Source organism: Ochotona curzoniae, unplaced genomic scaffold (genome assembly GCF_017591425.1).
Source record: "Ochotona curzoniae isolate NIBS_2020 unplaced genomic scaffold, NIBS_Ocur_1.0 patch32, whole genome shotgun sequence".
Classification (NCBI taxonomy): domain Eukaryota; kingdom Metazoa; phylum Chordata; class Mammalia; order Lagomorpha; family Ochotonidae; genus Ochotona; species Ochotona curzoniae.
The window spans coordinates 7,436-31,982 of NW_024466884.1; the positions used below are offsets into that span (position 1 = coordinate 7,436).

Sequence of the window (24,547 nt, forward strand, 5' to 3'; positions counted from 1 at the left end):
GTCGTTAGGATAATTTTCTTTTTTTCTTATTACTCTTCGGAGTAATAATATATAATATATATTATAATATATATTATATTATATTATATATTATAATATATATAATATATAATACATAATATATATTAATAATAATATATAATATATATGTATTATATATATCATATATATTAAAGATTTGCTTATTTTTATTGGAAAGTCAGATATACAGAGAGGAGGAGAGACAGAAAAGATCTTCCATCTGCTGGTTCACTCTGAAACCGGCCATAATGGCGGGAGCTGAGCCAATCCAAAGCCAGGAGCTTCTTCCAAAGTTTCCCATGTAGGTGCAGGGTCCCACAATTTTGGACCATCCTTTACTGCTTTCCCACACCATAGGCAGGATGTTGGATGGGAGTCATGGGGGTCGGGGCTGCCAGGATTAGAACCAGTGCCCAAATGGGATACTGGTGCATTGAAGGCAAGGACTGGCAGCAAGGCTACTTTACCAGGCCCCTCCATTCATGTTTTATCCTACTATGAATTTCACAAGTATTTCCTTCTTCCTTGCATGGATGGTAACTTTTGAATGGATGATAGAGATTTCACTTTGTATTGTGCTGGAATTTGATATTTTATATATTGTTTTGATACTTTTGTGTTACTTAGAATCAGCCACATTGTTTCAGGGTTTCATTTTAAACTTTATTAGTGCCTAAGAACATCTTTTTTGTCTCAAGCTATTTGTTATCATAGCCAAAGCATTCATTACCTTTTTGAATCCTCAGCAGCCTTCTTCTGTTCTGATTGCTGGAAACAGGAACTGTTAATATTGTTGTAACTAATCCTCCTCAGATTTTTTTTTTCTCTAATTGGAGTCTTCCATTCCTCCATTCCCCTCACCCATGCATACACAGACCTTTATTCAGCTTAAAGTTTATCTGTCCAATTTCCTTCTGTGTATTTGCTGTGAAAATTCTGGCTGCTTTGATAATTTCCCTTGACTTGGAACTCTTGGAATATTGATTTAGCTCGGTGAGATCAGTAAGGCTGTGGTTATTCTCTGTTTTCCCATTCCTGCCAGTTCCAGAACTTCACAGTTATCTGGGAATACCAGGAGGGCTCATCTCCTTGCTCCTTTTTCTTAATGCTCTTATCCTAAGATGACTATAAAGTTTGGAAACTATTATTTCATATGTTTTGTTTTGTTTTCTGGCTGTATCAGGTATTAGGGTAATGTGGTCTGCTTTTCTATCTTGGAAGACGTCCCTCCCTACCTTATAGGAAATTTCATTGTATTTTTGCAAATACATAGTTGTCTTTTGTGACTTCTTGAATATTTTTAAGATTTTTCAACTGTGAATCTTAATATATTTTGTTAGCTAAGGTGCGTGTGGGTTACTTTTCAATAATTGACTATATTTTCTTTCATTCTCAGTGCCATTTGCTTTCCTTTAGATATTTTTCCCTTAATAGGTTAGTTTTTCTAGATAGTCCATACTTGTATGTATGTTTTTTTATTTTTAATACCTGTTCATTCCTTATGAATTATAAGTTACATGTTCTTTATCCCCTCCTAAAGTAATTGCATATTTTATTAAATAATTGCTGCTAAGATTTGAATATAATGTTTTATCTTAGTAGCATTTTAAGTTCGGGGTGTGTGTGTATACACTACTTCCTGAGAAATGTATTGTTAAAACTTAGAGCTATTTATCATGGTAATACATGTTTACAAATTCTTTGAAGTCACCACTTTTGAATCTTTCACTTTTTACTTTAAATGTATCTGAGGTAGCGTATCTGGTGATGGTCTCAAATAAGTTATTTTGGACTTGTTTATTGCCTTTCTAGTTTAAATGGGTTTTTTTGCCCAATGAAGAAAGTATTGGATTTGAGTGTGCCTAAACTTGTAGACAAACGCGTCAGTGGAAGTTGATGGTGTTCTTCATTAGTTTAATACAATATTGAATTAGGTTTGCCTCTGTTAATTACCTTAAATGTGTGATTCATTCCCATTTTATGTCCCAGGGATAAATCTCACAAATAGGATGAATCAATAGCTATGTAAATAACATCTATTTATAAATTCCTATCTATTTATAGAAGCCTTTGGAGGGAGGATTTGTGGTTACATTACCAAATCTATCTGAGACTAATTGGAGAATATTTAAAACAAAAATCTCAGTTAAGGGGTGAACATTTTATCGACTCCATTTTAATTTATTTATTGTAAGTTGTTTTTGCATGTTTGTAATATTGGGTGGGTAGTTGTGATTAGAGAAAATGGAAGTGGGAGGGAAGAGTTTATAATCTGTAATAATACCATGTGTCTGCTTGTCTAGCCCTCAGAGGTTAAGAGAAGCATGGGTTAGATCGTGAAATAGTTAATTTTGCTTTTGTTTTCTATGTGTAATATTAGATATGTTTGCTGCTGTTCATGTATTTTCATGTTAGTAATTATGACGGCTTTTGGATAATTCCACTCTAGAGGGAGAACTGGTGGGCGGTCCTTCCTGTGACACGACCCTTGAGTGACAGTTCTATTTGATTGCCTCCAGTACTGTGAGGAAAGGACACGACTCTATGGTGAGGACTGATGGACATACATTATCTGAAAAAAGAAACTATCAGGTAAGATCAACTTTCTTTCCTTTTTCTCTGTTGGTCATATAGTTGTTTTAATGTGTTGTATTTAAGTGGAACCAGCAGATTTGATACATCTCAAATAGGATACATTGAAAAATTTTGAGTTGTAGGTTTAAATGTGCATGTTGGATTTGATAGATTAGTTGGCAGCATTTTTCCAAATAAAGCATGTTCATAGTAAATGTATATTCTTTCAATGTTGAAATATTTTCTGCTCTATATTTCAAAACGTAGAGTTTCTGATATACAATTTATGGCTGCTTGGTTGGATCCAGAGCCTGTAGTTTATGGAACATAGTGATGATTTGTTTTAACACTGTACCTGCAAAACTAAAGACTTGGACTATATTCTTAGTAATAAGGTAGGCAAAATTTCATACAGCATAGAAGAAATAGAAATGAAAAGCCTAGGATGTTTAAAGACCCAGATTCTACCCAATTTGTCATTTGTTTGCTATTGTTAAAGGCTAAATTAATACTTTGGTTAATAATATCCATCCCCTCTGTAAATGGCTGAAATGTGACATTCTTAACACAATGATTATATTTTGAAAGCATGTTTGAGCTTCACTAAAAATTAGATGGAACTTTATTAATTTGATAATTACCCATTATTAAGTTGTGTAGTGATCCCTTAAACTAGAATTCCAGGCTCAAGTAGAAATACATTTTTATGCTTCCAGTATCCAACCTTCCCCTTCCGTCTGTTTTATTCCAAGTTGTGAAGGCAGCTACTATATGATTAATCTGTTTGGTTAACTAACCTTTTGAGCTGATCACTTACAATTCTTCTTTCCTTTAAATTGGAAAAGAAATAGTGAAGAAAATTGTGATTTTGCATTTACATTGTATAATAATAAAATAGCTTTGATAAAATTTGGGTTTATTTGAAGAGCAGTGTTTCTACTTCACAAAAGTAGTGTGATATTTAGTCTTTGTAGAGTTTGTAGAGTTCTAACTCGAAGTATGAATTTTTTTGTCAAACCTTTACAAGATGTTAGTTGCGGCTGTTCAGCTGTCAGCTTTCCCTGTAACCTTTTCTTCTTATTTGTCCTCGTAGATTTGGCCAGCAGAGCCTTTGCTAATGACTTGTACTTGCTATAGCTCCTCCTGCCTCACAACCACTTCCAACTACTTGGGTTTTTTGTTGTTCACACTTATTAGGCTTGTACATCTTTTGGTAGGTTCTGTTAAATTCTTTTTTAAGAACATTGTAACTTTAGTTTATGTGGGTTTTTTTTTTTTTTTAATGCTCACAATTCAGTCTAAAGTGGGAGTATACAACTTCTGTAGGATTAGGCAGTATGGCTACTATATCATAGAATATACAGTTTGAAAATTTATACTTAGGAAAGAAATGCAGTTAACATTTTACACATAAAGACAATGGCTTATTCTTGTTCATTTCACTCTAAAAATACTCCAGAGCTCCTGGTCATAGTGTTTACAATGTATTCAACTTTTGGAGCTCGCTTGGAAAATGCATCTTGGATAGGATTCTAGCTGAAAATATTTTTCCATTTTTGTTGTTACAAAGCAGTAGTGGTGCTTATTTCATACTGAGATATCCTCAGAGATAATTACTTAAATCTGCATTTTGGAATCTATTTTTGCATTTCTGAAATGTAAATGTAGAAATAAAGTTTCCTTATTGCATGATTAGTTTGTTAAGCACATACAGGAAATCTAAAGGATTATTAAATAAATTATTAAAGTGAACTTGTATTGTAGTAACTCTAGGAGATTCTGTATTCTGTGAATAATTTCTATGTTTAAAATTTCTACTTTGGAGAGATTTTTAAAAATAATTTAAAATTTTCATTTTATTCGAATGTGACACACACATACATATCTTCTCAGTTACTCCCTTTGGGGAGATTATTTTAAAAATACCTTAAAATTTTCATTTTATCTGAATGACACAGACACGCACACACACACACAGATTTATGTCTTCTTAGTTATTCCCTAAATGCCCACAGCTCTATTTGATTCTCCCTTGTGAATGGTGGGAAGCTGAGTAAATGAGTCGTGTGTTACCGTTTCAGCATATGCCTTAGCAGGAAGCTCAGTCAGAAGCAGGGGGACATGAACCCAAACCAGACATTGTGATGTAAGGTCCGGGTTTCCTAAGCAGCAACCGCCGAGCCAAATGCCTGCTCTTTGGTGGAACTTCATTTATCATTTTTGATAAAATTTTTATAAACGTGTATTTGTTTATGGATAGAATTCTAATATACGTATGTATGATTGGTTTCATTTGTCTTAGTGAGCTTTTACTTTTGTGCGTCAGTATCCTGAGAATAGGCTGGTGTTCTAAAGTCTTAGCAAGAAGGACGTTTTCACAGTTCTCCCTTTGCAGATCGGATTGCTGAAGCAGGAGTGCTCTTCAGCAGGTGGATTTTCTTAGCTATTTACTAAAAGTGACTTTTTTAAAGGTGGAGGTTTACAATCATTGTCCTTTTCTGAGGAAATGTAACAACTTTTTTCCCCCTTAATTCTCTAATTTACATTAATTGATCCTAACTATAACTATGTGCAGGCACAAGTCTAAACTATCTTAACGATTTAAGTCATCTGAAGCACTGCCTTTCTTAGTAATAAACTAAGACCTCCTACTAAGGAGTATTTCTGTGTGGCTGCAGTACTTGTTTTTGTTTTGCTTTGTTTAAATTTTGTTGAAAAGGCAGATTAAGAGAGAGGGAGAGATACAGCAAGATCTTTCATCCCATCCATTCACTGGTTTACTCCCCAAGTGGCCTCCGTGGCTAGAGCTAAGCCAATCCAAAGCCACTAACCTCCTTCTAGTCTCCCACATGGGCACAGGGTCGAAAGGCATTGGTCATCCTCTACAGCTTTCCCAGGCCACAAGCAGGGAGCTGGATGGGAAGTAAAGCAGCTTGGGATATGAACCAGCACCCAATGGGATCCTGGCAGATACAAGTGGAGGACTTCAGCCACTACACTGTTCCGCGGGCCCTGAAGTACCTGTTTTTAATGTTTTATCTCCAGTTACTCTTTGTAGCAGTTTCCCGTTCAGCATCAGCAATACAGTCTTATTCTTCATATCACACACTTAAACCTTCAAAAAGCCTTTGCTTGCATTGGTTCTCTTGATATAACACCTCAGCTTCTTGATACATTTTAAGAATTCAGTATCAGTTTTTCCAGAAGCCCTTCTGTGGTGGTTTCAGGGCATCTTTTGCTTTGTTTCATTGTCTTTTGTGTCTCCTGGCTTAGCATTGTCATAGCTCGTTTTAATTAACTGTTTATTTGTCCTTGTCATCCTGTGAGCCTTTGCCATCTATTACTGTAGACACTAGTTACACAGTGGCTAACTTCATTTACATTAAATACAATTAAAATTATATTTTGACAGTCATGTTAGCAGTATTTCAAATGCTCCGGAGCTTCATTCTAGTAGCAGCAGTCATTGAACAGAGCACACACAGTTGTTACCATCATTGCAGAAAATTGCATTATACATTACTGCTGTATGTAATTAACCTCTTGAGCTACATATATGTGTGGCTTTCCGCATGGCTAGTCAAGTGCCTGGTATATAGATAGGTGTTAAGTGCATATTTTCAACAAAATTGAATGAATGGGAGAAGTTTGTAAAGGAAGTAATTGGAAAATGGGCTAAATAATGTGCTATTGATGTATACAAGATGCTTTGATATTTCTCTGTTACTTTTCAATATGAGATCATTGAGCACATCATATGTGTTTCAATGTCTGCCAACCGGCTCTAGTGCACTCGAGTCTATATATTCCTAAAAAATGCCTCAAAATTGAAAATGTCATATTGTGTGGAATATGTCAGGGAACTGTAAGGGGAATTGTATTGTTCCTTACTGTCTTGTCAAGGTAACAGGTGCTTATTACAGAAACATTGACAGAACATTTGGGAATACAGCACACAATGTGAAGGTTTACCTTCACAACTTAATGTTACTGCTTTGATGTGTACCTTTTCATGTTTCCTAGTGTAAGTAGGGCTTATAATTCATTATCTTTTTAAAAAATAAATACGTATTTTCCAGCAGTTGTCTTATTATACCTAATGGAGATATTCCACATTCCATCACTTCTCCTGCTATAGTTGAATCTTGTGTTTCATTCTTTTTTTTTTTTTTTTTTACATATGTGTATGTGTATTTCACTACATAAAACATCTTGGGAGTGTGTGTCAACTTTTTGGAAAATGGTGTCGTGCATCTCACCATTTTGAATAGGAAAAATAATGAGTTTCCAGTGAAGACAAAACCTGAAATAACTTCCCCAGTACTACCAAAACACCTTAATTCCTGTGTGAAAATTTGCCAGGTATTTCTGCATAACACTAAATATTTAAAACACAAGGCTCCTGATTATTTAACACATGTAGATGTCTTTCCATCTTAAGTATTATATAGTATTATATGCAAATTAGTTTTTATATTATAGTAAAATCTAAATATTAGTAAGTAATAAGTTACCACCTTCCATCTATTAAATTTATACATTACTGAGGATCTGTATCGTTCTGGAGCTTGGGTGCATATTTAATATGGTGTCTTAAAGTTGTAGTTGTAACATCGTCTGATGTGTAGGTGTGATGATGCCAAGCACCAAAGCATCTTAAAATCGATAAAGTGGGATGTGTTCAGGATACACAGTGAGCACAAAAATTTCATAAAGCCAACAGAAATTTTGTTAAAAAAAAAAAAAGGCCTGAATGGATACTTAAGCCATTGGAAATTTGTTAGGATTAAGTCTAATGCACAGAGAATAGTGGGGATTTTAGTGATTGTTGCTATTTGAAATTGAACAAGAGTGAATTGATGAATGAATGAACTGGATTCCTGAATTCAACTAACTGGTTCTGTTTTCTTGGCTCTTGAAACTCTTGAAAACAAATGATTGATCTGTTGTCTCTAGTCATCAGTAGAGTAAGGAGGCAGAAAAAAGCTGAAAATATTTCTCTTTTTATATCTTTTACTTGCATTCAATCATAAGATGAGGTTGATATGACAATTACGTTTTTTAGTATAATGCTGCTGTTCTTGAACTGATCGTGTTATCATTTTATTTCTGTATCTGAAATATTTTAAAACTAAAAGTTAGTATATTCTTGGGCATTCACTGCTGCTCTTTATCTCTGACCAAATGAAAATCAAGTTGTATGAATTCTGAAGTTCTTAATTGGTTAGCTCATTACTACTTGATACTTCTTATCTTCTAACATCAAATGAAATGACAGTTCTTTAAAAAGCAAGTTTTCACCAGGACATTTGAATAATGGCACCTTAGGATCTTGATAAGCTTTTTTCACAATGTTGCTAGGCCAGAGAAACTCTACTAAGTAAGCTGTTAGGTTCAAATCAATTATATTAATAGTGTACATAGGATCTGACAGGTGATGTTATGTTTTCCAAGGTTTAAATTCCCTAGTGGCACCCTTGTGTGCTTACTGTGGTACCTTTGGGGGGTATTCAAATCCTAGGAATTTGTCATGAAATATTAGGCATTCTCTTTCAGAAATATTTTACATTTAGAGTATTTGCTTCAATGTGTGTGAAATATATTCAGGATTACATTGAAAGTTAAAAGTGTGTGTGTGTACTAGAGAAAATGTAAAAAAAAGAAGAAAAATTATCTTTTAAAGTATAATCTTAGGTCTTAATTAGATTCTGATGACAGCAACTCAGTTTAGTTTATTCCTTAAGTTTTTGTACTAAAAAATAGAATAACAGATAGCAAAACCAAATTCCACAAAAACGTTTGTAGCAAAACTTAATGACGCTTTCCCATGAACTCTAAATTACAAGACAGTGAGGACTAACAAGACATTAATCATTTTTGCGCACACACACAAAAAATAGGAGCATTGTGATTTTTTGCTTGATGTGAGAATAGAAGCATGGAAAGTTGTCAGCAGGAAGTCACTGCAGATAATCTTCACCTAACTCTGTCAACTGCACTGGGAGCAGTGGGAACTGGAGCAGGACATGTGCAGGAGGCATGGAAAAGTGAATGAAGAGCTAAAATAGGGGAAGTGCCAGAAAACAAACCATCCTATTTACAAGTACTGCATGGAAACATCAGAAGAGAAACTTTATGAAGTCAGACAAATCAGCTGAACAAAACGATATTCTAAAAACTCAGATGTGTCTTGGTTCGTATTCAAATTTTGAGTCCAGTCAACAGTGACATAGATTTGTGTTTGAAAATCTTTCCTTATTAAAACTAAAGATGTTTTCCTATGTAGTCTTCTAAAATTTTTTTTTAGTCTTTAAAATTGTTTAGTCTGATGTGATTTGTGTGTTTGTGTTGTCAGTTAGAAGTCCAGTTTCTTCTCTGTAGGCAATTAGTTGTATTAGCGTTTTATATTGATTTTTTTTTCTTCCCTTCCTTAACTGTCTATGTTGTGTATCAAGTTTGCTTATGTGTTTGATTTTGTTTCGTCTATTTATACTGTTACTTTTATACATTTCTTTATGCATGTGTGTTTGTGTTACTACTATAGCTTTGTGTAAAGCGTCATATCTGCTAACCTTGTTTTTTAACCAGTGTCTTGATTTCTTGGCCTTTTGCTTTGTGGTAAATTTAGAGTATTCTTGAAAAGACTGTCCCAACAACAACAAAAAACCCCACAAGTTTATGAGTGGAAGTGTGTTGATTTTTTTTTTTAAAGATTTATTTGGTTTTTATTGGAAAGTCAGATTTACAAAGAGGACAGAGGGAAAGATCTTCCAATGGTTCACTGGCCTGCAAGGCAAGGACTTCAGCCAATAGGCTACCCTGCTAGGTCTTTTTTTTTTTTTTCTGGTTAAAGAAAAAATAAACATTTGATACTCTTCTTGTGCTTGAATTAGTACATTAAATCTTGGCTATTTTTCTCTTAAAATCTGAAATACACACACATATAATGCAGTTATAAATCTTAAATATGATTTCTACCTCAGAATTTTGGGTTGCTGTTGTATTTTTAAAGTAATGTTGTGTTACTGAAATCACTTGGCTGAAAAGTGATTTGAGAAAATTGACTTTTCTGTCAGTATTGCTAAATATTTTTATTCTTCCAATTTTCTTGTCACTTTTTGAGGGCTTTCATGTAAATAAGCCTATCAACTACAAATGCCTATCTTGAAACTTCCTAATTTTTCTAACTTGGTTAATGCTTTCCCTTTACTTTATCAAGTTTGTTTTACTGTTCTTTTATCTTGTTCTTAATTTTCAAGCTTATTAGGTTTCTCTGGTTTATCATGCAGTTTCATTGTGGTTAGAGAATGTTATTAGTATGATTCCAATTTGATTTGTAGACTTGAACAAAATGCACATTAACCAGTTAGCAGGTATATTCATGTTACATACATCTTTTGTAGCCACATATTTTTAGCATCATTTATTCCTTTGTTTAGTTCTGGATTCTAATATATCCTCTTTATTTCTTTAACCATTTTGTGCAGGTTTGTGTTTTGTATGTGATAAATTCAACAGCTGAAGTCATTGTAGATCACAGTGTAGTTTGTTTGTATTGGTTCTCATTTGTAGTGCCTTGTTGCTTTGTGTTTGTATTATTGTTATTATTTTTCTTTCTTAGAAATCTGTATTATTTACAGACTAAGTACAGGACTTTTTTTTTTGTCAGCCAAGGAGGTTTTTATTTGTTATTGTCAGGTTCATGAGACACTATCAATTTGGAACTATTTAAAATATTAGCTTGAAGTTGTCCCTGCACATTATGTAAATTCATGCTGGTGTGTGGCTCATACGTTCTCAGGTTCTTCACCGCTTTTTGTTTAGTGTCTACATGGAGAGCATTATGATTTCTTGCCCACTGCCCTAAGGGGTTATTACAATTGTATTGTAGCTTTTTCAGTTATCTGATTTTTTGAAAGCGTCTCTTTTAATAGCTTTTCTACCATGGGCAAATTTCTCCTTTAGGGTAGGAACTCATTCTTTTCTGAATTCTTGCTTTTACTTTGTTCTTCATGCTAAATTTCCCTCCTTCCCTCCCAAACTCAACAATGCATTTAAATTAAAATGTAATCTCAGTTACCTTTCACTCTTCTTTACCCCTGTGACCCTGTCATGTAGTATGTACTTAGTAAATGATTGTCAGTTGGATGGATCTCTGTGTTTTTTTTTTTACAGCATTTTGTTTTTTTATAATTTTCCCTACTACTAAAAAACATGTTATCTTGATCACTTGATAGGTCTCAACTAAAATTTCGCTACCTAAATGAAACATTTTCTGTTTAATTTGTTAAGTACTAATGTTCAATGTAATTTATAGTGGCAAGAGTGTTGTTATTTCTGCCTTTAATTATCATCCATAATTTAATAGATTTGGTGGTTCTTTTCAACCAATCCTTTCTTTTCTCTTTGGATCTTGTCCCTGCCTTCTCTCTCTCTCTTTTTTTTTTTCCTTGCTATTTTTTCTTTTTTTCTCTTCCTTTCTACCCTTCACCTTCATTTTCTTTCCTTCCGTTTTTTGTTAATCATTTTACTTCTACCTGAAGGGTTTTTTTTTCTAATATGATCTTACTGTGATTAATCCTATTAGATATGTGGCTAAAAAGGTATTTCACTTTCATTTGTAAATATGTATTTTTTGTGTAGTACTTTAAATTGATAATTTTTTTTTCTTTTAGAATTTTAAGCATGGTGTTCTTTGATCTTCTGAGATATTTCTGGTGAAAAAAATCTGTCCTTTAGCCTGCTGCAACGTATTTTACTCTGGTCAATATTTGGGTTTTATTTCACTTGTTTTGCACATTTTGATTACAATGTATCTTTAAACAAATTTTTTTATGACTGATGTCTCGAATTTTTGAACCTCTTGTCTTTATAGTTTTATAGCATGTTTAACTATTATTTCTTTACATATTTTTTCACATATCTTAAATGATCACTTGAAGTTGATGCCCTGTTCATTTTTTTTGTACTAGAGTTTTTAAATTTTTAATCTGTTTTTTAGAGGAAGTACTTAAAATGTTTGTGGGGAAAAATAAGTCTGTTTTATGCCTGAAATTTTTTGATGCAAATAAATTCTATCATATGTGGAAATTGCATACCATGAAAAGAATCTGACTTCAGTTCAAAAAAAGACTTTTTGCTTAAATACATTCATACTTATAATCCCATTTTCCCATGGATTTTAAGTACTGCTTTCTTATATGACTGATGATTTTTGCTTGGATGCCAGTCCTTGGAAACTTTGTCTTGTTGATGTGTTTGTCTCTGTCTGTTAACATTCCTGAGATACTTTAGATATAAGGTGAAAGATACTTAGAAGTCAGATGAGGGTGAGCATTTGGCTCAGTGGTTGGATCCAAATCAGAGTACCTGGGTTCTAGCTCGGGTTCTACTCCTGACTGCAGGTGACTGTCACCCTGGTTGACTTCATGTCATTCACAGGCTGAGTACCTGACTTCCACTTTGGCCTTAGCTCAGCCCCAGATGCTCAAGATAGATATTTGAGGTGTGAACTAGCAGACTGGAAGTATCTGCTCTCTTCCTCCTTACTTCCTTGCAAATAAATAGAAACAAAAAGGAGGGCAGATTTCTTATTATTAAACGAAAGGCATTATATTCTTTTGAAACTTCCTTTCTCTTTTTTCTTCAAAAGTCTTTTTTTTTATTAAACATAACCAGAATGATATTTAGCTTGGGTTAATTTTTCCCTAAGTACTGAGGCATTTTTGAGTGACTTATAAGATATTCCATTGTTTCGTTTTTATTGTATTTTGTTTTATTTTTCCTTTTCCCTGACTAATGGGAATGTAAATGCTTCTCATCCCAGTGTGAGTTCTAGGGATTATTACTCCTTTGTTTTCAGAGGATTCTTCTCCCAGCCTCTGGTAGTTTATGCATGTGCCCAGGACCAAGCTGAAGACTAAAGGACCATCTCCAGAACAACTTTTCAGTACAGATGCCTCCCTTTGGGTGCGCTAGACTGCTTGCTGCAGCTGCCCTGAACTGCTCAGACTCAGCTCCATCTCCCCAGTTCACAGAGGTCACTGGGCTTCACATGGTGGGGCTCCTGGTCCCCCTGCCAATGAGCAAGTACAGTTGCTGAGCTCCCAGTGATTGTTTTCTCAGGAGTTGTTTTCTTTTGTTTGAAAAACATTGTTTACTATGTTTTTCATGTTTACGTCGTTTTAAGTGGGAAAAGAGAGTGTTACTTGGTAGATGTGGAGTTCCTATGATTTAATTTTTAAAAATTCCATTTGAGAAAATGGGTGAAAACACTAAAGATCAAGAGAATAAAATTTTTCTGTCAATATTGAACAAAAGCTTGGATACTTTCTGTTGCATAAGAAATAGTTTGCAGTACCCACAATTAGCAGAATTGATCTCAGCCCTTAACGTTTGGACAGAAACAAACCAGTACAGATCAGGAAATACAATACAATTCACACCTAAAGCCATCATAGCTGTGATCTAATCAGCATAAAAAAACTTGCCATTTCATAGATATATATATTTATTTTTTATATTTATTTATTTTATTATTATTGTTTTTTTTTTTTTACCAAAAACCCAGGTTGTTTTAGAGTAGTGAATATCTATTATCTTATTTAATTTTAATTGGTAAACTAAAGAGGATAGTAAATACAATAATGAAAAGAAGGTGGTTGGACTTTTAAGGGAAAAGATAAATAATGGTCTTTCTAATTTAGGGCCAGAAATACAAGGAGAGAGCACTTAGGAAATTTTAAGTCCATTCTGATCTGCAACTGCAGACACCCTGTGTGATGAAGCCAAAACAATGTGATTGCTAGCAGTGACGAACCTCAAGTTTGAACCATTCATTATTCTCTAGCTTCCACAGTATCGCTTCAGCCATCGCAGTCTTTGACAGCATGTTCATGTTCAACAGTGAGATACTTGAAAGATTATTTGATTTACCATATTAAAACATATCAGTGAAAAATATAGAAGGGATAAAAGAAATAGAAAATCACTATTAGAGCACCTGAGTAACAGGAGCTACACAGATAATACATGCCAAAAAACATTGTAATTTGTGGGCAAAAATTTGAGGACAAGCAGATATTTGTAATTTCTTAATTTCCCTAAAACTTTTATTATTTTAATGGAGAAAGTAGTTTTCAGTGGAGAAAACTGACAAATGAATCACTTTAACCAAGATTGAAGTGTGTATCACCTTTTAATAAATCATCTGTGACAAGGAAGGCACATTTAAAAATAAATAAGATTAATTCAGTCAGTAGAAAACATCAGACTCCAGACTGGAACATTGTACAGTGAGTTTGACACAGCATTCCTGTGAAAAGCAGTGAAGAGTGGGATAAAATCTCGGATTGGAAAGAACCAAGGAAACTTGAAAGTAAATGTAAGGGGTTGAGGAAAAAGAGTTGTAATTGGAGTAGCCAGGGAAGTCTTCATTGAGATGGCTCAAGGTCCTAAGCAGGTGAAGTAGGAAGCTTTGTGATGGTTTAGGGAAGGAGCATTCCTGGAGGATGTGCAGTGCTGAGCCCTGGGGCCAGGGGTATGCAAGGAGGCCAGTTTTCTGAACACAGTGAGAAGGAGATTGGAGGTAACAGATACAAATTGAGGTCTTGGAGGACTTGTCAGTGTCTTTAAATCTGTTTTGATTGCTGAAATCCCTTTATTCTGAACGTGAAATTCATAAGAGTATGAAGTGTAGTATCTTTAGAGGCTCACTAAATATTTATTGAATTAATTTATGTGGCCAGATAAGATATTTGGAAGTATTTTAAAGGTCCTCTGGTCCTTTGCCGAGTGAATGCTTTCATTTGTTTTGTGTAATTTAAGATTCTTCTGTTCATGTATGTTTTAAAATATAACTTGTCACTTTCAATATCTGTGTCATCAAGTAGATATTGTGGTGAATCAACTTAAATAACTTTAGATTGGTTTTATCTTCATAAGATAATTGACTGTTTTTCCCTGAGTCAGTTTCACTTTCTGTTATCAAACAGGGCCTCACAGTTTCAAAAAATGAATCTCTCATTTTAATTGAATCTTAAATTCAGAATATTTTGTTTATACGTATTTTTCAGAATTTTTCTCATTATTATCTACCATATGTTCCAAATTATTCTACTGGAAGGGTCTTTGTGTTTTAAACACTTAAGGAATATACTATACCAAAAGATATTTCTAGTTTTTGAAAGTTCACTGGCCCACTTTTAGTGATTTAAATATATCTGTGTAGTTTGGCCTTCGTTTTGCTGCTTAGTGTTGTTCGTAAGTATTAGAGCCTTAGATTTAATCTTGATTACTTGAGAAAGCAAGAGAATAAAACAAAAGCAGTTAGGCAGAGTGTTTAAACATATTGTCTTACACATTTCCATGATGGCCAGGTAAGCTCTTTTTATTTTCTGGAAAAGTGTGCACGTTTATGGAGAGCTCTGCCTTTTTTTTTTTTTTTTTAATTAATACTTTGAGTCATTCTGAAAGATGATTCTGGGGTTGGGAAAAAAATAAAGAATTGAACAGGGAGTCATAATGTTGAAACTGGACATTCAGATCTTTATAGCATGATTTCCTTATTTTTCAAAGAGCAGAAGAATTCCATCGTTTATCATGTTCTGGTTGGACTCCTTTCTTATCGTTTGCTGGAGTTTGAACTTCAGAGCTATGGTGTCAACCCTGCTGTAGTATCTCAGGGGAGCTCCTAGTGTGGGGCTGGTGCCATGGCTCACCCTCCAACCTTTCCTTCTTCACTTCAGCCTCCAGCTCTGAGCTTTCCAATTCCCAGAGTAGCAAATGTTGAAAGAAGTTACACAGGTAAGTATAAGGTGGGAAAAACTGGGGGTAAAATGATATTGTCATCAGTATTTTGAGGGTGGATATTGGGCCATTACACCAGTGAATCATTTTGTTAGATTAAAACTACAGAGCTTCTTTGTTTTTCTCATGAATTACTAAATTGAAATATCCAGTGTTCCAAGAAATAATTTTTAATTGGATAGGAAACAAGAACAACCTTCAGCCAACTAAATATAATACAAAGAAAAATGTTAGATTTTAAAAACCTTTTTTGATGTTTAACTAACTTATTATTAGTGTAATTGTACATATTTTGGGGGTACAGAGAGCTAATGTGATAAATGTGATACGTGTTTTCTTATGTAAAGATCAAAGCAGATTAGTTAAAACTTCCTATTTTTCATCATGTATAACAGGACCAGAAAACCCATGTTCAGTAAAACCCATGTTCAGCCAAACATTGGGGGAAGGCATAAATCAATAGACTGCACTTTAGGTTTTTAGGTAGCTAGCTGAGTTTTAATCTTTTCAAGGATGGAAACTTCAAGCATCTTTTTTCTGTGGAGTCTTGTATATACATATATACATGTACATATACACACGTTTTTATACACATATATATTATATGTATTTATATTTGTATTTGAAAGGTAAAGAGCAGGGAGGGAACTTTTATTCATTGTTCAAACACCAAATGCCCAAAAGAGCTGAGGCTGAGCCAGAGTGAAGCCGCCAGAATCCAGGTGTCAGTCAAGGTGATGGGGTCCAGTACTTAGGCTATCACCTATGCCTTCCAAGGTGTGCATCAAAAGAAAGCTGGACTCAGAACCACAACTGGGACGTGACCCTAGGCACTCCCATCAGGAGTGCAGTGTCATAAGCACTGCACACGCCCGTATTCCCTGTGCCTAACGCCTGCCCTGAAAACCAAACTTCACACTTTGTTCAGACAATAGTGAAGCTTTAAGAGACTGAGCTTCCAAGTATTTGAGACTTCAAGTCTCAGAATATATCTTCAAAATACCAAGTTCTAAGCGGTTTTGTCGTCTCTTTCCTGTTTCAACTTGTAGAATTTTTAATTTACTGAGAATAAAAGGCAAAGGAGACTATAGATTCAATTTTTGGTCGGTGTATGTTCTTAATCCCTTCCTCGACTTTATACGGGGCTGATTCTCCCCCTCCTCTTTTCAAAGATTACTTTAAAATATTTGCCTTCATTAGAATATTCTGCTTCTGGTCAGAAGACTTGTTTTATCTCCTTAATCTAGATATTGTGTCCTTCTACTTTTATAATTTCATGTCTTAATATTTAAGGCCACTTTTAGGCTCTATTTTATGAGTTCTCATTCTAGTTTCTCCAAAAGGAACTAACATACTTGGTTCCTTATTGGATTTTTGATTGTATTCTTAGTTTCTATTGATTAACACTCTTGGAATTAATGAGTTTTGATTTCAGGGTGATGCACTTGTCCTTTAAATTTTATATGTTGGAAGTTTAAATTAGAATATGGATAAAGCATTTTGATATGGAAATTTTACGATTTTAGAAAGCCATCATGTTGAAGCATGTAGTGATGTCTAGAAAAAGTGAACAGATAGGAAATCTTAATATATTTTCTTAATGCTACTAACAGAATTTGTGGAATCTGAGGTACTTACTAAGGGTTGCTGAACATGGTTTTAGGGAATGTTCATGTGAGTACCAGATACTGGTAAATGATTTCTGAATAAGGAAAAGTGTGGTTTTTCTCTTTCACACACTCACACAACCTCTTCCCATCTTTTCTCTAAGATAAGGAGAACCCTGCGTATTTTGGATATACCTTCAAAAATATATAGATATATATCAGATATTTCTGTTAATCTTGGAAATGATTTTCCCAAGATACTTACCTGTTGTCTAAAATAAATTTAATCCTTCCTTTCATCCTAAGTGGATTCATCCTAAGATTAATGAACTATTACACATTTATCATATTGGAACTATCAGTCCCACAGAATTATAGATCTAGAAAAGACTGAGTAATATGTTTTTCTTTCTTGTTATTTTAAAGCTTTATTTGAAAAAGTTACAGAGAGAGTTAGCAAGATCTTCCATCCTCTGGTTCAATGGCTACAGCTGTGAGAGCTGGACCAGGCCAAATCCAGGAGCTTCTTTTGGGTCTCCCACTTGGTTCAGGGACCCAAGCCCTTGGGTCGTCTTCCATTGCCTTTTCAGCACTTAGCAGGGAGCTGCTTGGGAACAGGAGGAACTGGGACTGCAGCTGGCATCTGTCTGGGGTTCTGGCGTTGCAAACTGTAGCTTAACCCATTGCTTCACAGTGCGGGCCTCAAGTAATAACGTTTCTTAAGTAAGGGAAGAACATTTTTTTGTCCAGTTTTATGTGTTTTTTCCTCCTTTTTTGGTCTTTTCCCACAATTAAATTAAGTTAGAATCATTTCTAATATAGGCGAAGTTCCAAGTATTACCAAAAATAATTGGTAAATAAATTTTAATAAAATTGCTTGGATTACAAGTATTTGCATCAAATATATTTCATATAGGAAGATTTTGGTTGCACAGAGTTTGGGCAGTCTCTTGATGAGATTTGACCTATCGTGTTTTCTTTCCAAAGGGCAATTACTGAAATACCAGATTACCCTGAGATAGGGCTCCCCGTGATTGGTCAAATATTGGCTGTCTTGTTAAAGCTAAGTATTACAGTACTTTGCTGTGATTTTTATTAGTTTTCACTCTTTTATAAAAGCTTGTATATGTATGTATAAGGGTTTATTATAGTGAACACAGAATTTAGACAGGAAGAGGTTAAACTCTGTATTCAGAATTCAGAACAAATTACCAAAATAGTGGCCCAGTAAGGAGCAGTTTTGTTTCTTCCTCTGGAACACTGTATCATCTAGTGCAGTTTGCATTCTAACTAACACAGAGTGAGGGCAGATTCTGTGCTTAGAAAATCTGCCTCAGAAGCAGTGAAAGGCCAATAGAGACAAGTTTTTAATATTACATAATTTTATAAGACATTTTCCAACGTGTTAGCACCAAAACTTGCTACATTTAGAGCTACTTCATAAGAAAAGATTGTTAGGAATTTGTTCTTGGTATAGCCTACTTTTTAGATGTATCCTATATAATAGTACTACACTGTCTGTGCTAATGACTTTTTAATGAAATATAGTTTGAGTGTAATCATTCTAATGTCTTGAGAAGTTAAAGTGTTACTAATGTTCACTTGGAATATGGAAATCTCATATAATTTTTTTTAACTTCATTTCATCTGGAACCTTACTTGGATAATAATTTCTAAAATTTCTAAATTGACACGATTCTTTTAAATATTTTGTTGTAAAATTAATGTAACTTCTGAAATACCATTACTGTAGATACCAGCTTTTGTCTCACACACTTATAATTAGATCATTTCTGTTGAAGTGATCTTGACACATACGAATGTTGGATTGTTTGCCACGTCTAAGGGCTACCTTTTCTTCTTTTTCCTCCTTTCTTTCAGAGGTTAGGAAGAAAACACATTCAAAAATAAGTTGTAATTTTGAGAGTGAGTATATTTTAGTGTTTAAAAAAGAAGATTCCAACAGATTTGGTCAGAACCTGTCTTTGTGTTTATCAGCTGTATGGTTTGGAGCAAGTTACCCAAGTTCTGTGGTTAGGGATAGTGAATGCTCTCACCTGATAGCGTTATTATGATAATCACAAAAGTAAATAAAGCATTAAAATGTTGCTTGTTGTTTGGCACACAGTAAGTGGCAACTGAAAGTAATTTATTATGGTTATGATTAAATATTCTCAGTGGTTATGTAAAATGGGAATATTGGTGTGAAAGTTTCAAAGACTGATGGGAGGTAGTTACCACTATATTCAGTGATCCTGGGGTAAAAAAAAAAGAGCTTTTTGTTTGAGTAACTGAAGCTGTAGCAAGAGTTTACTGGTGTCAGGGACCTGTGCGAAGAGGTCAGGGAGGCCACGTGGGGCCTTGTAAGCCTTACTGATTTGAGAGTGCTGTCGAGGGATTTTGGAGAGTGGGCCCAGGAAGATAGGAAATATTTACTTTCAAATTCACTTTGATGTAGGAGAATTGTTCAAGATAATAAGAATACATTAAAAAAAATAAATTTTCTACAAAAAAAAAGAATGCATTAATAGAAACATGTTTGAAGATTTATTGGAGTGGCTTGTGCTAGGGAATGATAGTAGAGATGGAAAGACATTGTTGCTGTTTGTAGTTTTGGTGGATACTTAGGCTTAGTTTGATCAGCTTGGGTTTTAATCTTCAATGGTTGCAGGGGTTCCTGATGGTGTTTTTCTCCCAGGAATGGCTACGGACAGGAACAGGCCAGTACCCGAGGTGAACCAGGGGTCTGAAATCCTGTTGAGATCCTGACCTCAGGAATCTTGAGTTGTTTCCTATGTGTAGAAGATGTTTGCTAGAGGTATGAAAGCAGAGTTGCAGAGTCAAGGCAGTGTGTGTGATTAACAGCATGGAGACATAATACTGTTGGTTGAAGTAAGTCTGACTTAGTTTATCAGCTAGATTTTTTTTTTTAATTTAAGGATTTATTATTCATTTTTATTGGAAAATCCGATATACAGAGAGGAGGAGAGACAGGAAGATCTTCAGTCTGTTGATTCACTCCCGAAGTAGCTGCAACGTGAGCAGCTAAGCCAGTCTGAAGCCAAGAGCCAGAAGCTAAGAGCCCACGCAGGCGCAGGGCTCCCAGATTTTTGGGCCATCCTTGACTGCTTCCTAGGCCACAGGCAAGGAGCTGGATGGAAAGTGGCGCTGTCAGGATTAGAATCCATGTCCATATGGGATCCTGGCACATACAAGGTGAGGACTTTAGCAGCTAGGCTACCAAACCAGACCATGTCACCTAGATTTTAATAACCTGGTCTTCCTGACTCTATTCTTGCCTTTTTTTAAAATCAGTTTTTAAAAATTTTATTTTGGACAATCTTTACATAGTTAATTGGGGTAAAAAGGTTCAAGGGCTACAAGAAAGTGGGTAAGACTATTATTTCCATATTGTTTCTTTCATGTTTAAAGGGGAGTATTAAGGGAGAAGGCCCACCCAATCTTCCACCCTCCCCAGGTCCCACATGTAGGGTGTGCTCCGAGGTTCTAGCTCAAGTGGTTTTGATAGTTCACCAGTTATAAATCGCTGCTAATCTTGCCACTCCAAACACTATGAGGTCTTTGAAGAATCCATTAATTGATATAGTTCATCATAGAGTCTCCGTTTGTGCCGTTTTCGCTGCCAACATATAGCTGAGATGATTGATTGACCTGTTCTATCTTCTCTCTCTTCTTGGTTAGGGTTCTGAGTCCAGCATTTCAGTTGGGGAAATCTCCAAAGAAACTTTGAGGTGTTCTCGGACCAGGTTCTTGTATTCTTGCCTTCTTAACCTGGTACTGAAGATCCTGCCTTCCAGATACTTCCAGATCCCCCTGTGTTGGCCATAGCGAAATAGTTTCCAGGACTTTCTCTCACTTGCGCTGTTATGGTAGTGTTTGCTTTCCTTATCACCACCCCACACTTTTTTTCTACTTTTGCAATATAATCTTTCCATTTTTCCCTCACAAAGTTGGATGTTCCCTTACTTATATTCTCAAAGCACCTCTGCAGATTTTCATGTTGGAATTATTACAAGTTTGTCTCCTACCTTAACCGTAAGCTTCAGGATTGGAGCTGGTACTGTTCTGGTTGTGTTTTCATTAGTGCAGTCCTGGACATGAATCATGTAGAAAGGCTCAGCAATATTTGTTAAAATGTGAAAGGAGACCAGGTAAGAGGACTTCAAAATTGTTTGAAGTTTACAATAAATTAAATTGACAGTACAATAGCAAAAAGCAGATAGATGTGAAAGAAGGCTCAATTATGGATGCAGAGAACAAAATAGGAGAAAGTAACTCAACAGATTCATTTTGAATATTCCTTAATTTAGCTCAGGTAGACACAGATCTAGCACTACATTAAAATCTGCTGATAGAACTTTGAGTTTCAGACTGGAGATAGACTTTGAGATTAACATGGTTTTGTCTGCTGTCATAAAGGACTTATGCCACAGGAAGTGCCTCTCTTCCCTGGAAATAGGATTCTGTGCCTGGCCTAGCATTTGCCAGCGTATTAAAAAAAAAGATTTCAGTATAAGTTCCTCACCAGAATCCTGGCTGGTGGATATTTGTGTAAGATTAAATATCCTACTTGGCTTGTGCATGGTCTGAATCTATTTTTCACCCATTCCTTATTTTTCTGTCCTAATTTTATTTCCCTTTCAGAAGCTCCAGTTTTTATCTCTTGCTTCTTTTTTTCCCTGATTGCCATTCATCCTCCCTGCACCAGGGACAGCTTGGCCAGGCCCCTCTGAAATTGTTGGTTAGATTATCACAAATTTGGGTGTTTTGAAAATTCTTTTCTGTAATTACTCTGATCGACTATGTTTGGCTTTGAAATTCTGTATTTAAATATTAAGAATGTCACACCTTAGGAATTCATAACTTGTCCAAACTAAATAACAAAAGGAGCGTATCTTGGGAAAAGGCCAGCCAGCGTGGTTTTTACATTCTGCATTCCAGCTAAACTTTCTGTACTACTTTCTGAGACCAATTATTTTTGAGACATCAGTTTGATAGAGAAGATTGAACTGACTTCTCTGTGTGCTTTTTTAGAGTATGCTGCTCAGTTCTGTAGAATCAAAAGAAAAAAATGTCATTTAAGTTCTTTAGATACATTTATGTTCAAGAAAGTTTAAGAAACAATTGGTACATGCATTTATTACATTCTTTGTAAAATCACTTATTTGTGCTTCTTTTGTACTATGTTTGAGAGAAACTGGCAAGTTAACAAGTAGATGAAAACCATTGCATGTTTTTTTTTTTGAGAAAAAGGAAAATCATACATACCAAACATTCTGACACATTTTATAGCTAATGTAAAAATTATGTATTTAAAAATTGATTTTAATATACAGGAGGTCTTTAAAAAGTTTGTTTAAAAAGTACAGTATGGAATCTGTATAGGTTTCAAAATTTTCTACCAAAAATAAACGTAATTGCAATTTTCCATAGGTAATGGTATATAACTAATAATTTTGATTATCTTGTAAATATATTTCAGATGTCTGACTCTATTCTCTTCTGAGAGGGAAATGAGAGTTTGCATCCCTTATTATCTTTCTAGCTTTTCTCCCATTCAGCTCTACATCTTTTAATGCTTCTTACTACCTCTGTTGCTACTGGCGTAATCCCAACCAATGCCGTCCATCCTGCTAGTCTCCTACCTGATTTTCCTATCTTGCTTTTTTATCCTCTGATACTCCAGACCAGTCCTCATAAAAAAACTAGAATCATTTTTAAAAATTACAAATTAGCAGTTTGGGTGTAGCTGTTAAGATGTTGGGATTTGTGGGTTTGAGTCCTGATTCCAGCTTCCTACCATTTCACCACCACAGCAGGAGAGGTGATGGCTCAAGTAAAGTAGTTCAGTTTTTGGTACCAATGTAGCAGACCTTGATTGAGTTACTAATTTCTGACTGTTGTGAGTTTTTTGGGATTGAAGCAGAGTAAAAGATATCTGTCTGACTGCCTTTTAAGTAAATTTTAAAATATTTGTTAAAAAAAATTAAAAACATAATCCAAAGTATGTCATTCTTAAACTACGCTCAAGCTCTCTCTTGATTTCCCATCTAACAGAATAAAACCCAAAACCCTTGGTGTTGTGGCCTCTGCTATTATCTGTCTAAATTCCTACCATTCACTTCTAAATTCTAGTTGTTTGATTTAACACCATTGATTATTTGCTGTTCTAGGGACATGATTGCTCTTGCAGATACTCACTTGGTTGGTTCCTTTACTTCTCTGCTTGATTTCTTCTCCATTTCACCCTCTTCTGGCATTCTGAAATACCTCCATACTCCTTATGAAAAACCTGTGTTGTCTCCTCCCCATCCTCATTCCCCCATTTTATCATGGTGCAGAACTTTCAGTATTGTTCCAACACCCATCCCTGTACTGCGACTTAATTTAGGAAGCAATGTATTAAAGCTAACCATTTTTACTTAAGTATGAAAGTAATGAGCATACTAATCATCTAACTTCTGTGTTAAAAACACGAAGCAGAAATGAAATTATGTGTGTTTACTCCCTCTTCCCCCATCAACACACAGTGAGTCTTGAAAAGCATCTGATATTGATAAAAGAGTAGCAAGTTTGTATTTTCCTTTGCCAGAAATATTCTGTAGACTTGCGTTTGCTTTCAAAGTAAACTGCTAGGAATTTGAGTTGTTAGTCTCTAATTTCAGCTTTTTAATTTGGGAGTCGATAATCACTTTTTATGAAAAGTATTATGCAAACATTATCAAAAGCAGAGTTCACTTCACATTCATTTGAGGACACTTATGTGAATCAATTTGGTTAGAGATTCCCTGGTGTTCATCTGAAATACTATTGAATTATAGATACTTTCTGTGCCATTTTCATGCCTATACTTTCTTAGATTTAGAGCTTAGTGGTCCTAAAGGAGAATTAAATGCACCCTTAACTTTTGACAAATAAGCTCTTAGTCCCTTTTGTGTAAAGTTTTGTTTGTAAACTATGAAGTGCTTTTTTTCCCCCCTAACGAAAACCTGTGTTCTTTTCTGAAAATATAAGCACATCCAAGAAAATTCCTATTTTTTGAATTCCTATTTTGGATGGCTTATTAGGTTGTTGAATAGGAATATGTGATCTTAGTCTGAAATTTTACTCAGTATCACAGAGTGACTTTCATGAGACTCCCCAGAGAGTTCACTGTCCAAAGAAGATTTAGTGGAGGTAGAAGGGGATTCCTTATACCTATAAAACTGAATCAGGGAAAAGCAATGGTAAAGATTGTCTGCCTAAATTCTAATAATTAATAGACTGCTTTAAAATATCTTTCCATCTTTCAAATACAGATATATGTCAAATATAGATATTAATTGCCCAGGGCGCAAACAGGGAACTGGAAGGGAAGCCAAGACCACCAGGACACAAACCAGTGCCCATATGGGATCCCGGCATATGTAAAATGAGGGCTTTAGCTGCTAGGCTAGCACGGTGGGCTCAAGTTTTATTTGAGTTCCTCCAAATTCAGCAGAGAATTTAAGATATAAAGCAGTTTTATATAGTACATA

General features: G+C 34.9%; 1 protein-coding gene across 3 annotated transcripts in view; it reads left to right on the forward strand.

Moving 5' to 3' along the window:
* Positions 1-2,311: 2,311 nt before the first annotated feature.
* LOC121167091 (CCR4-NOT transcription complex subunit 2) overlaps positions 2,312-24,547 on the forward strand; it is a 68,494-nt gene continuing 46,258 nt past the window's right edge. For 2 of the 3 annotated variants that reach the window (XM_040996473.1, XM_040996475.1), the window contains exon 1: positions 2,312-2,613. In XM_040996473.1, the coding sequence (XP_040852407.1) occupies positions 2,566-2,613 (48 nt within the window). In that variant the 5' untranslated portion in view covers positions 2,312-2,565. Of the gene's footprint in view, positions 2,614-15,341; positions 15,400-24,547 lie in introns of all 3 variants that reach the window. The other variant, XM_040996474.1, reaches the window with a different exon arrangement.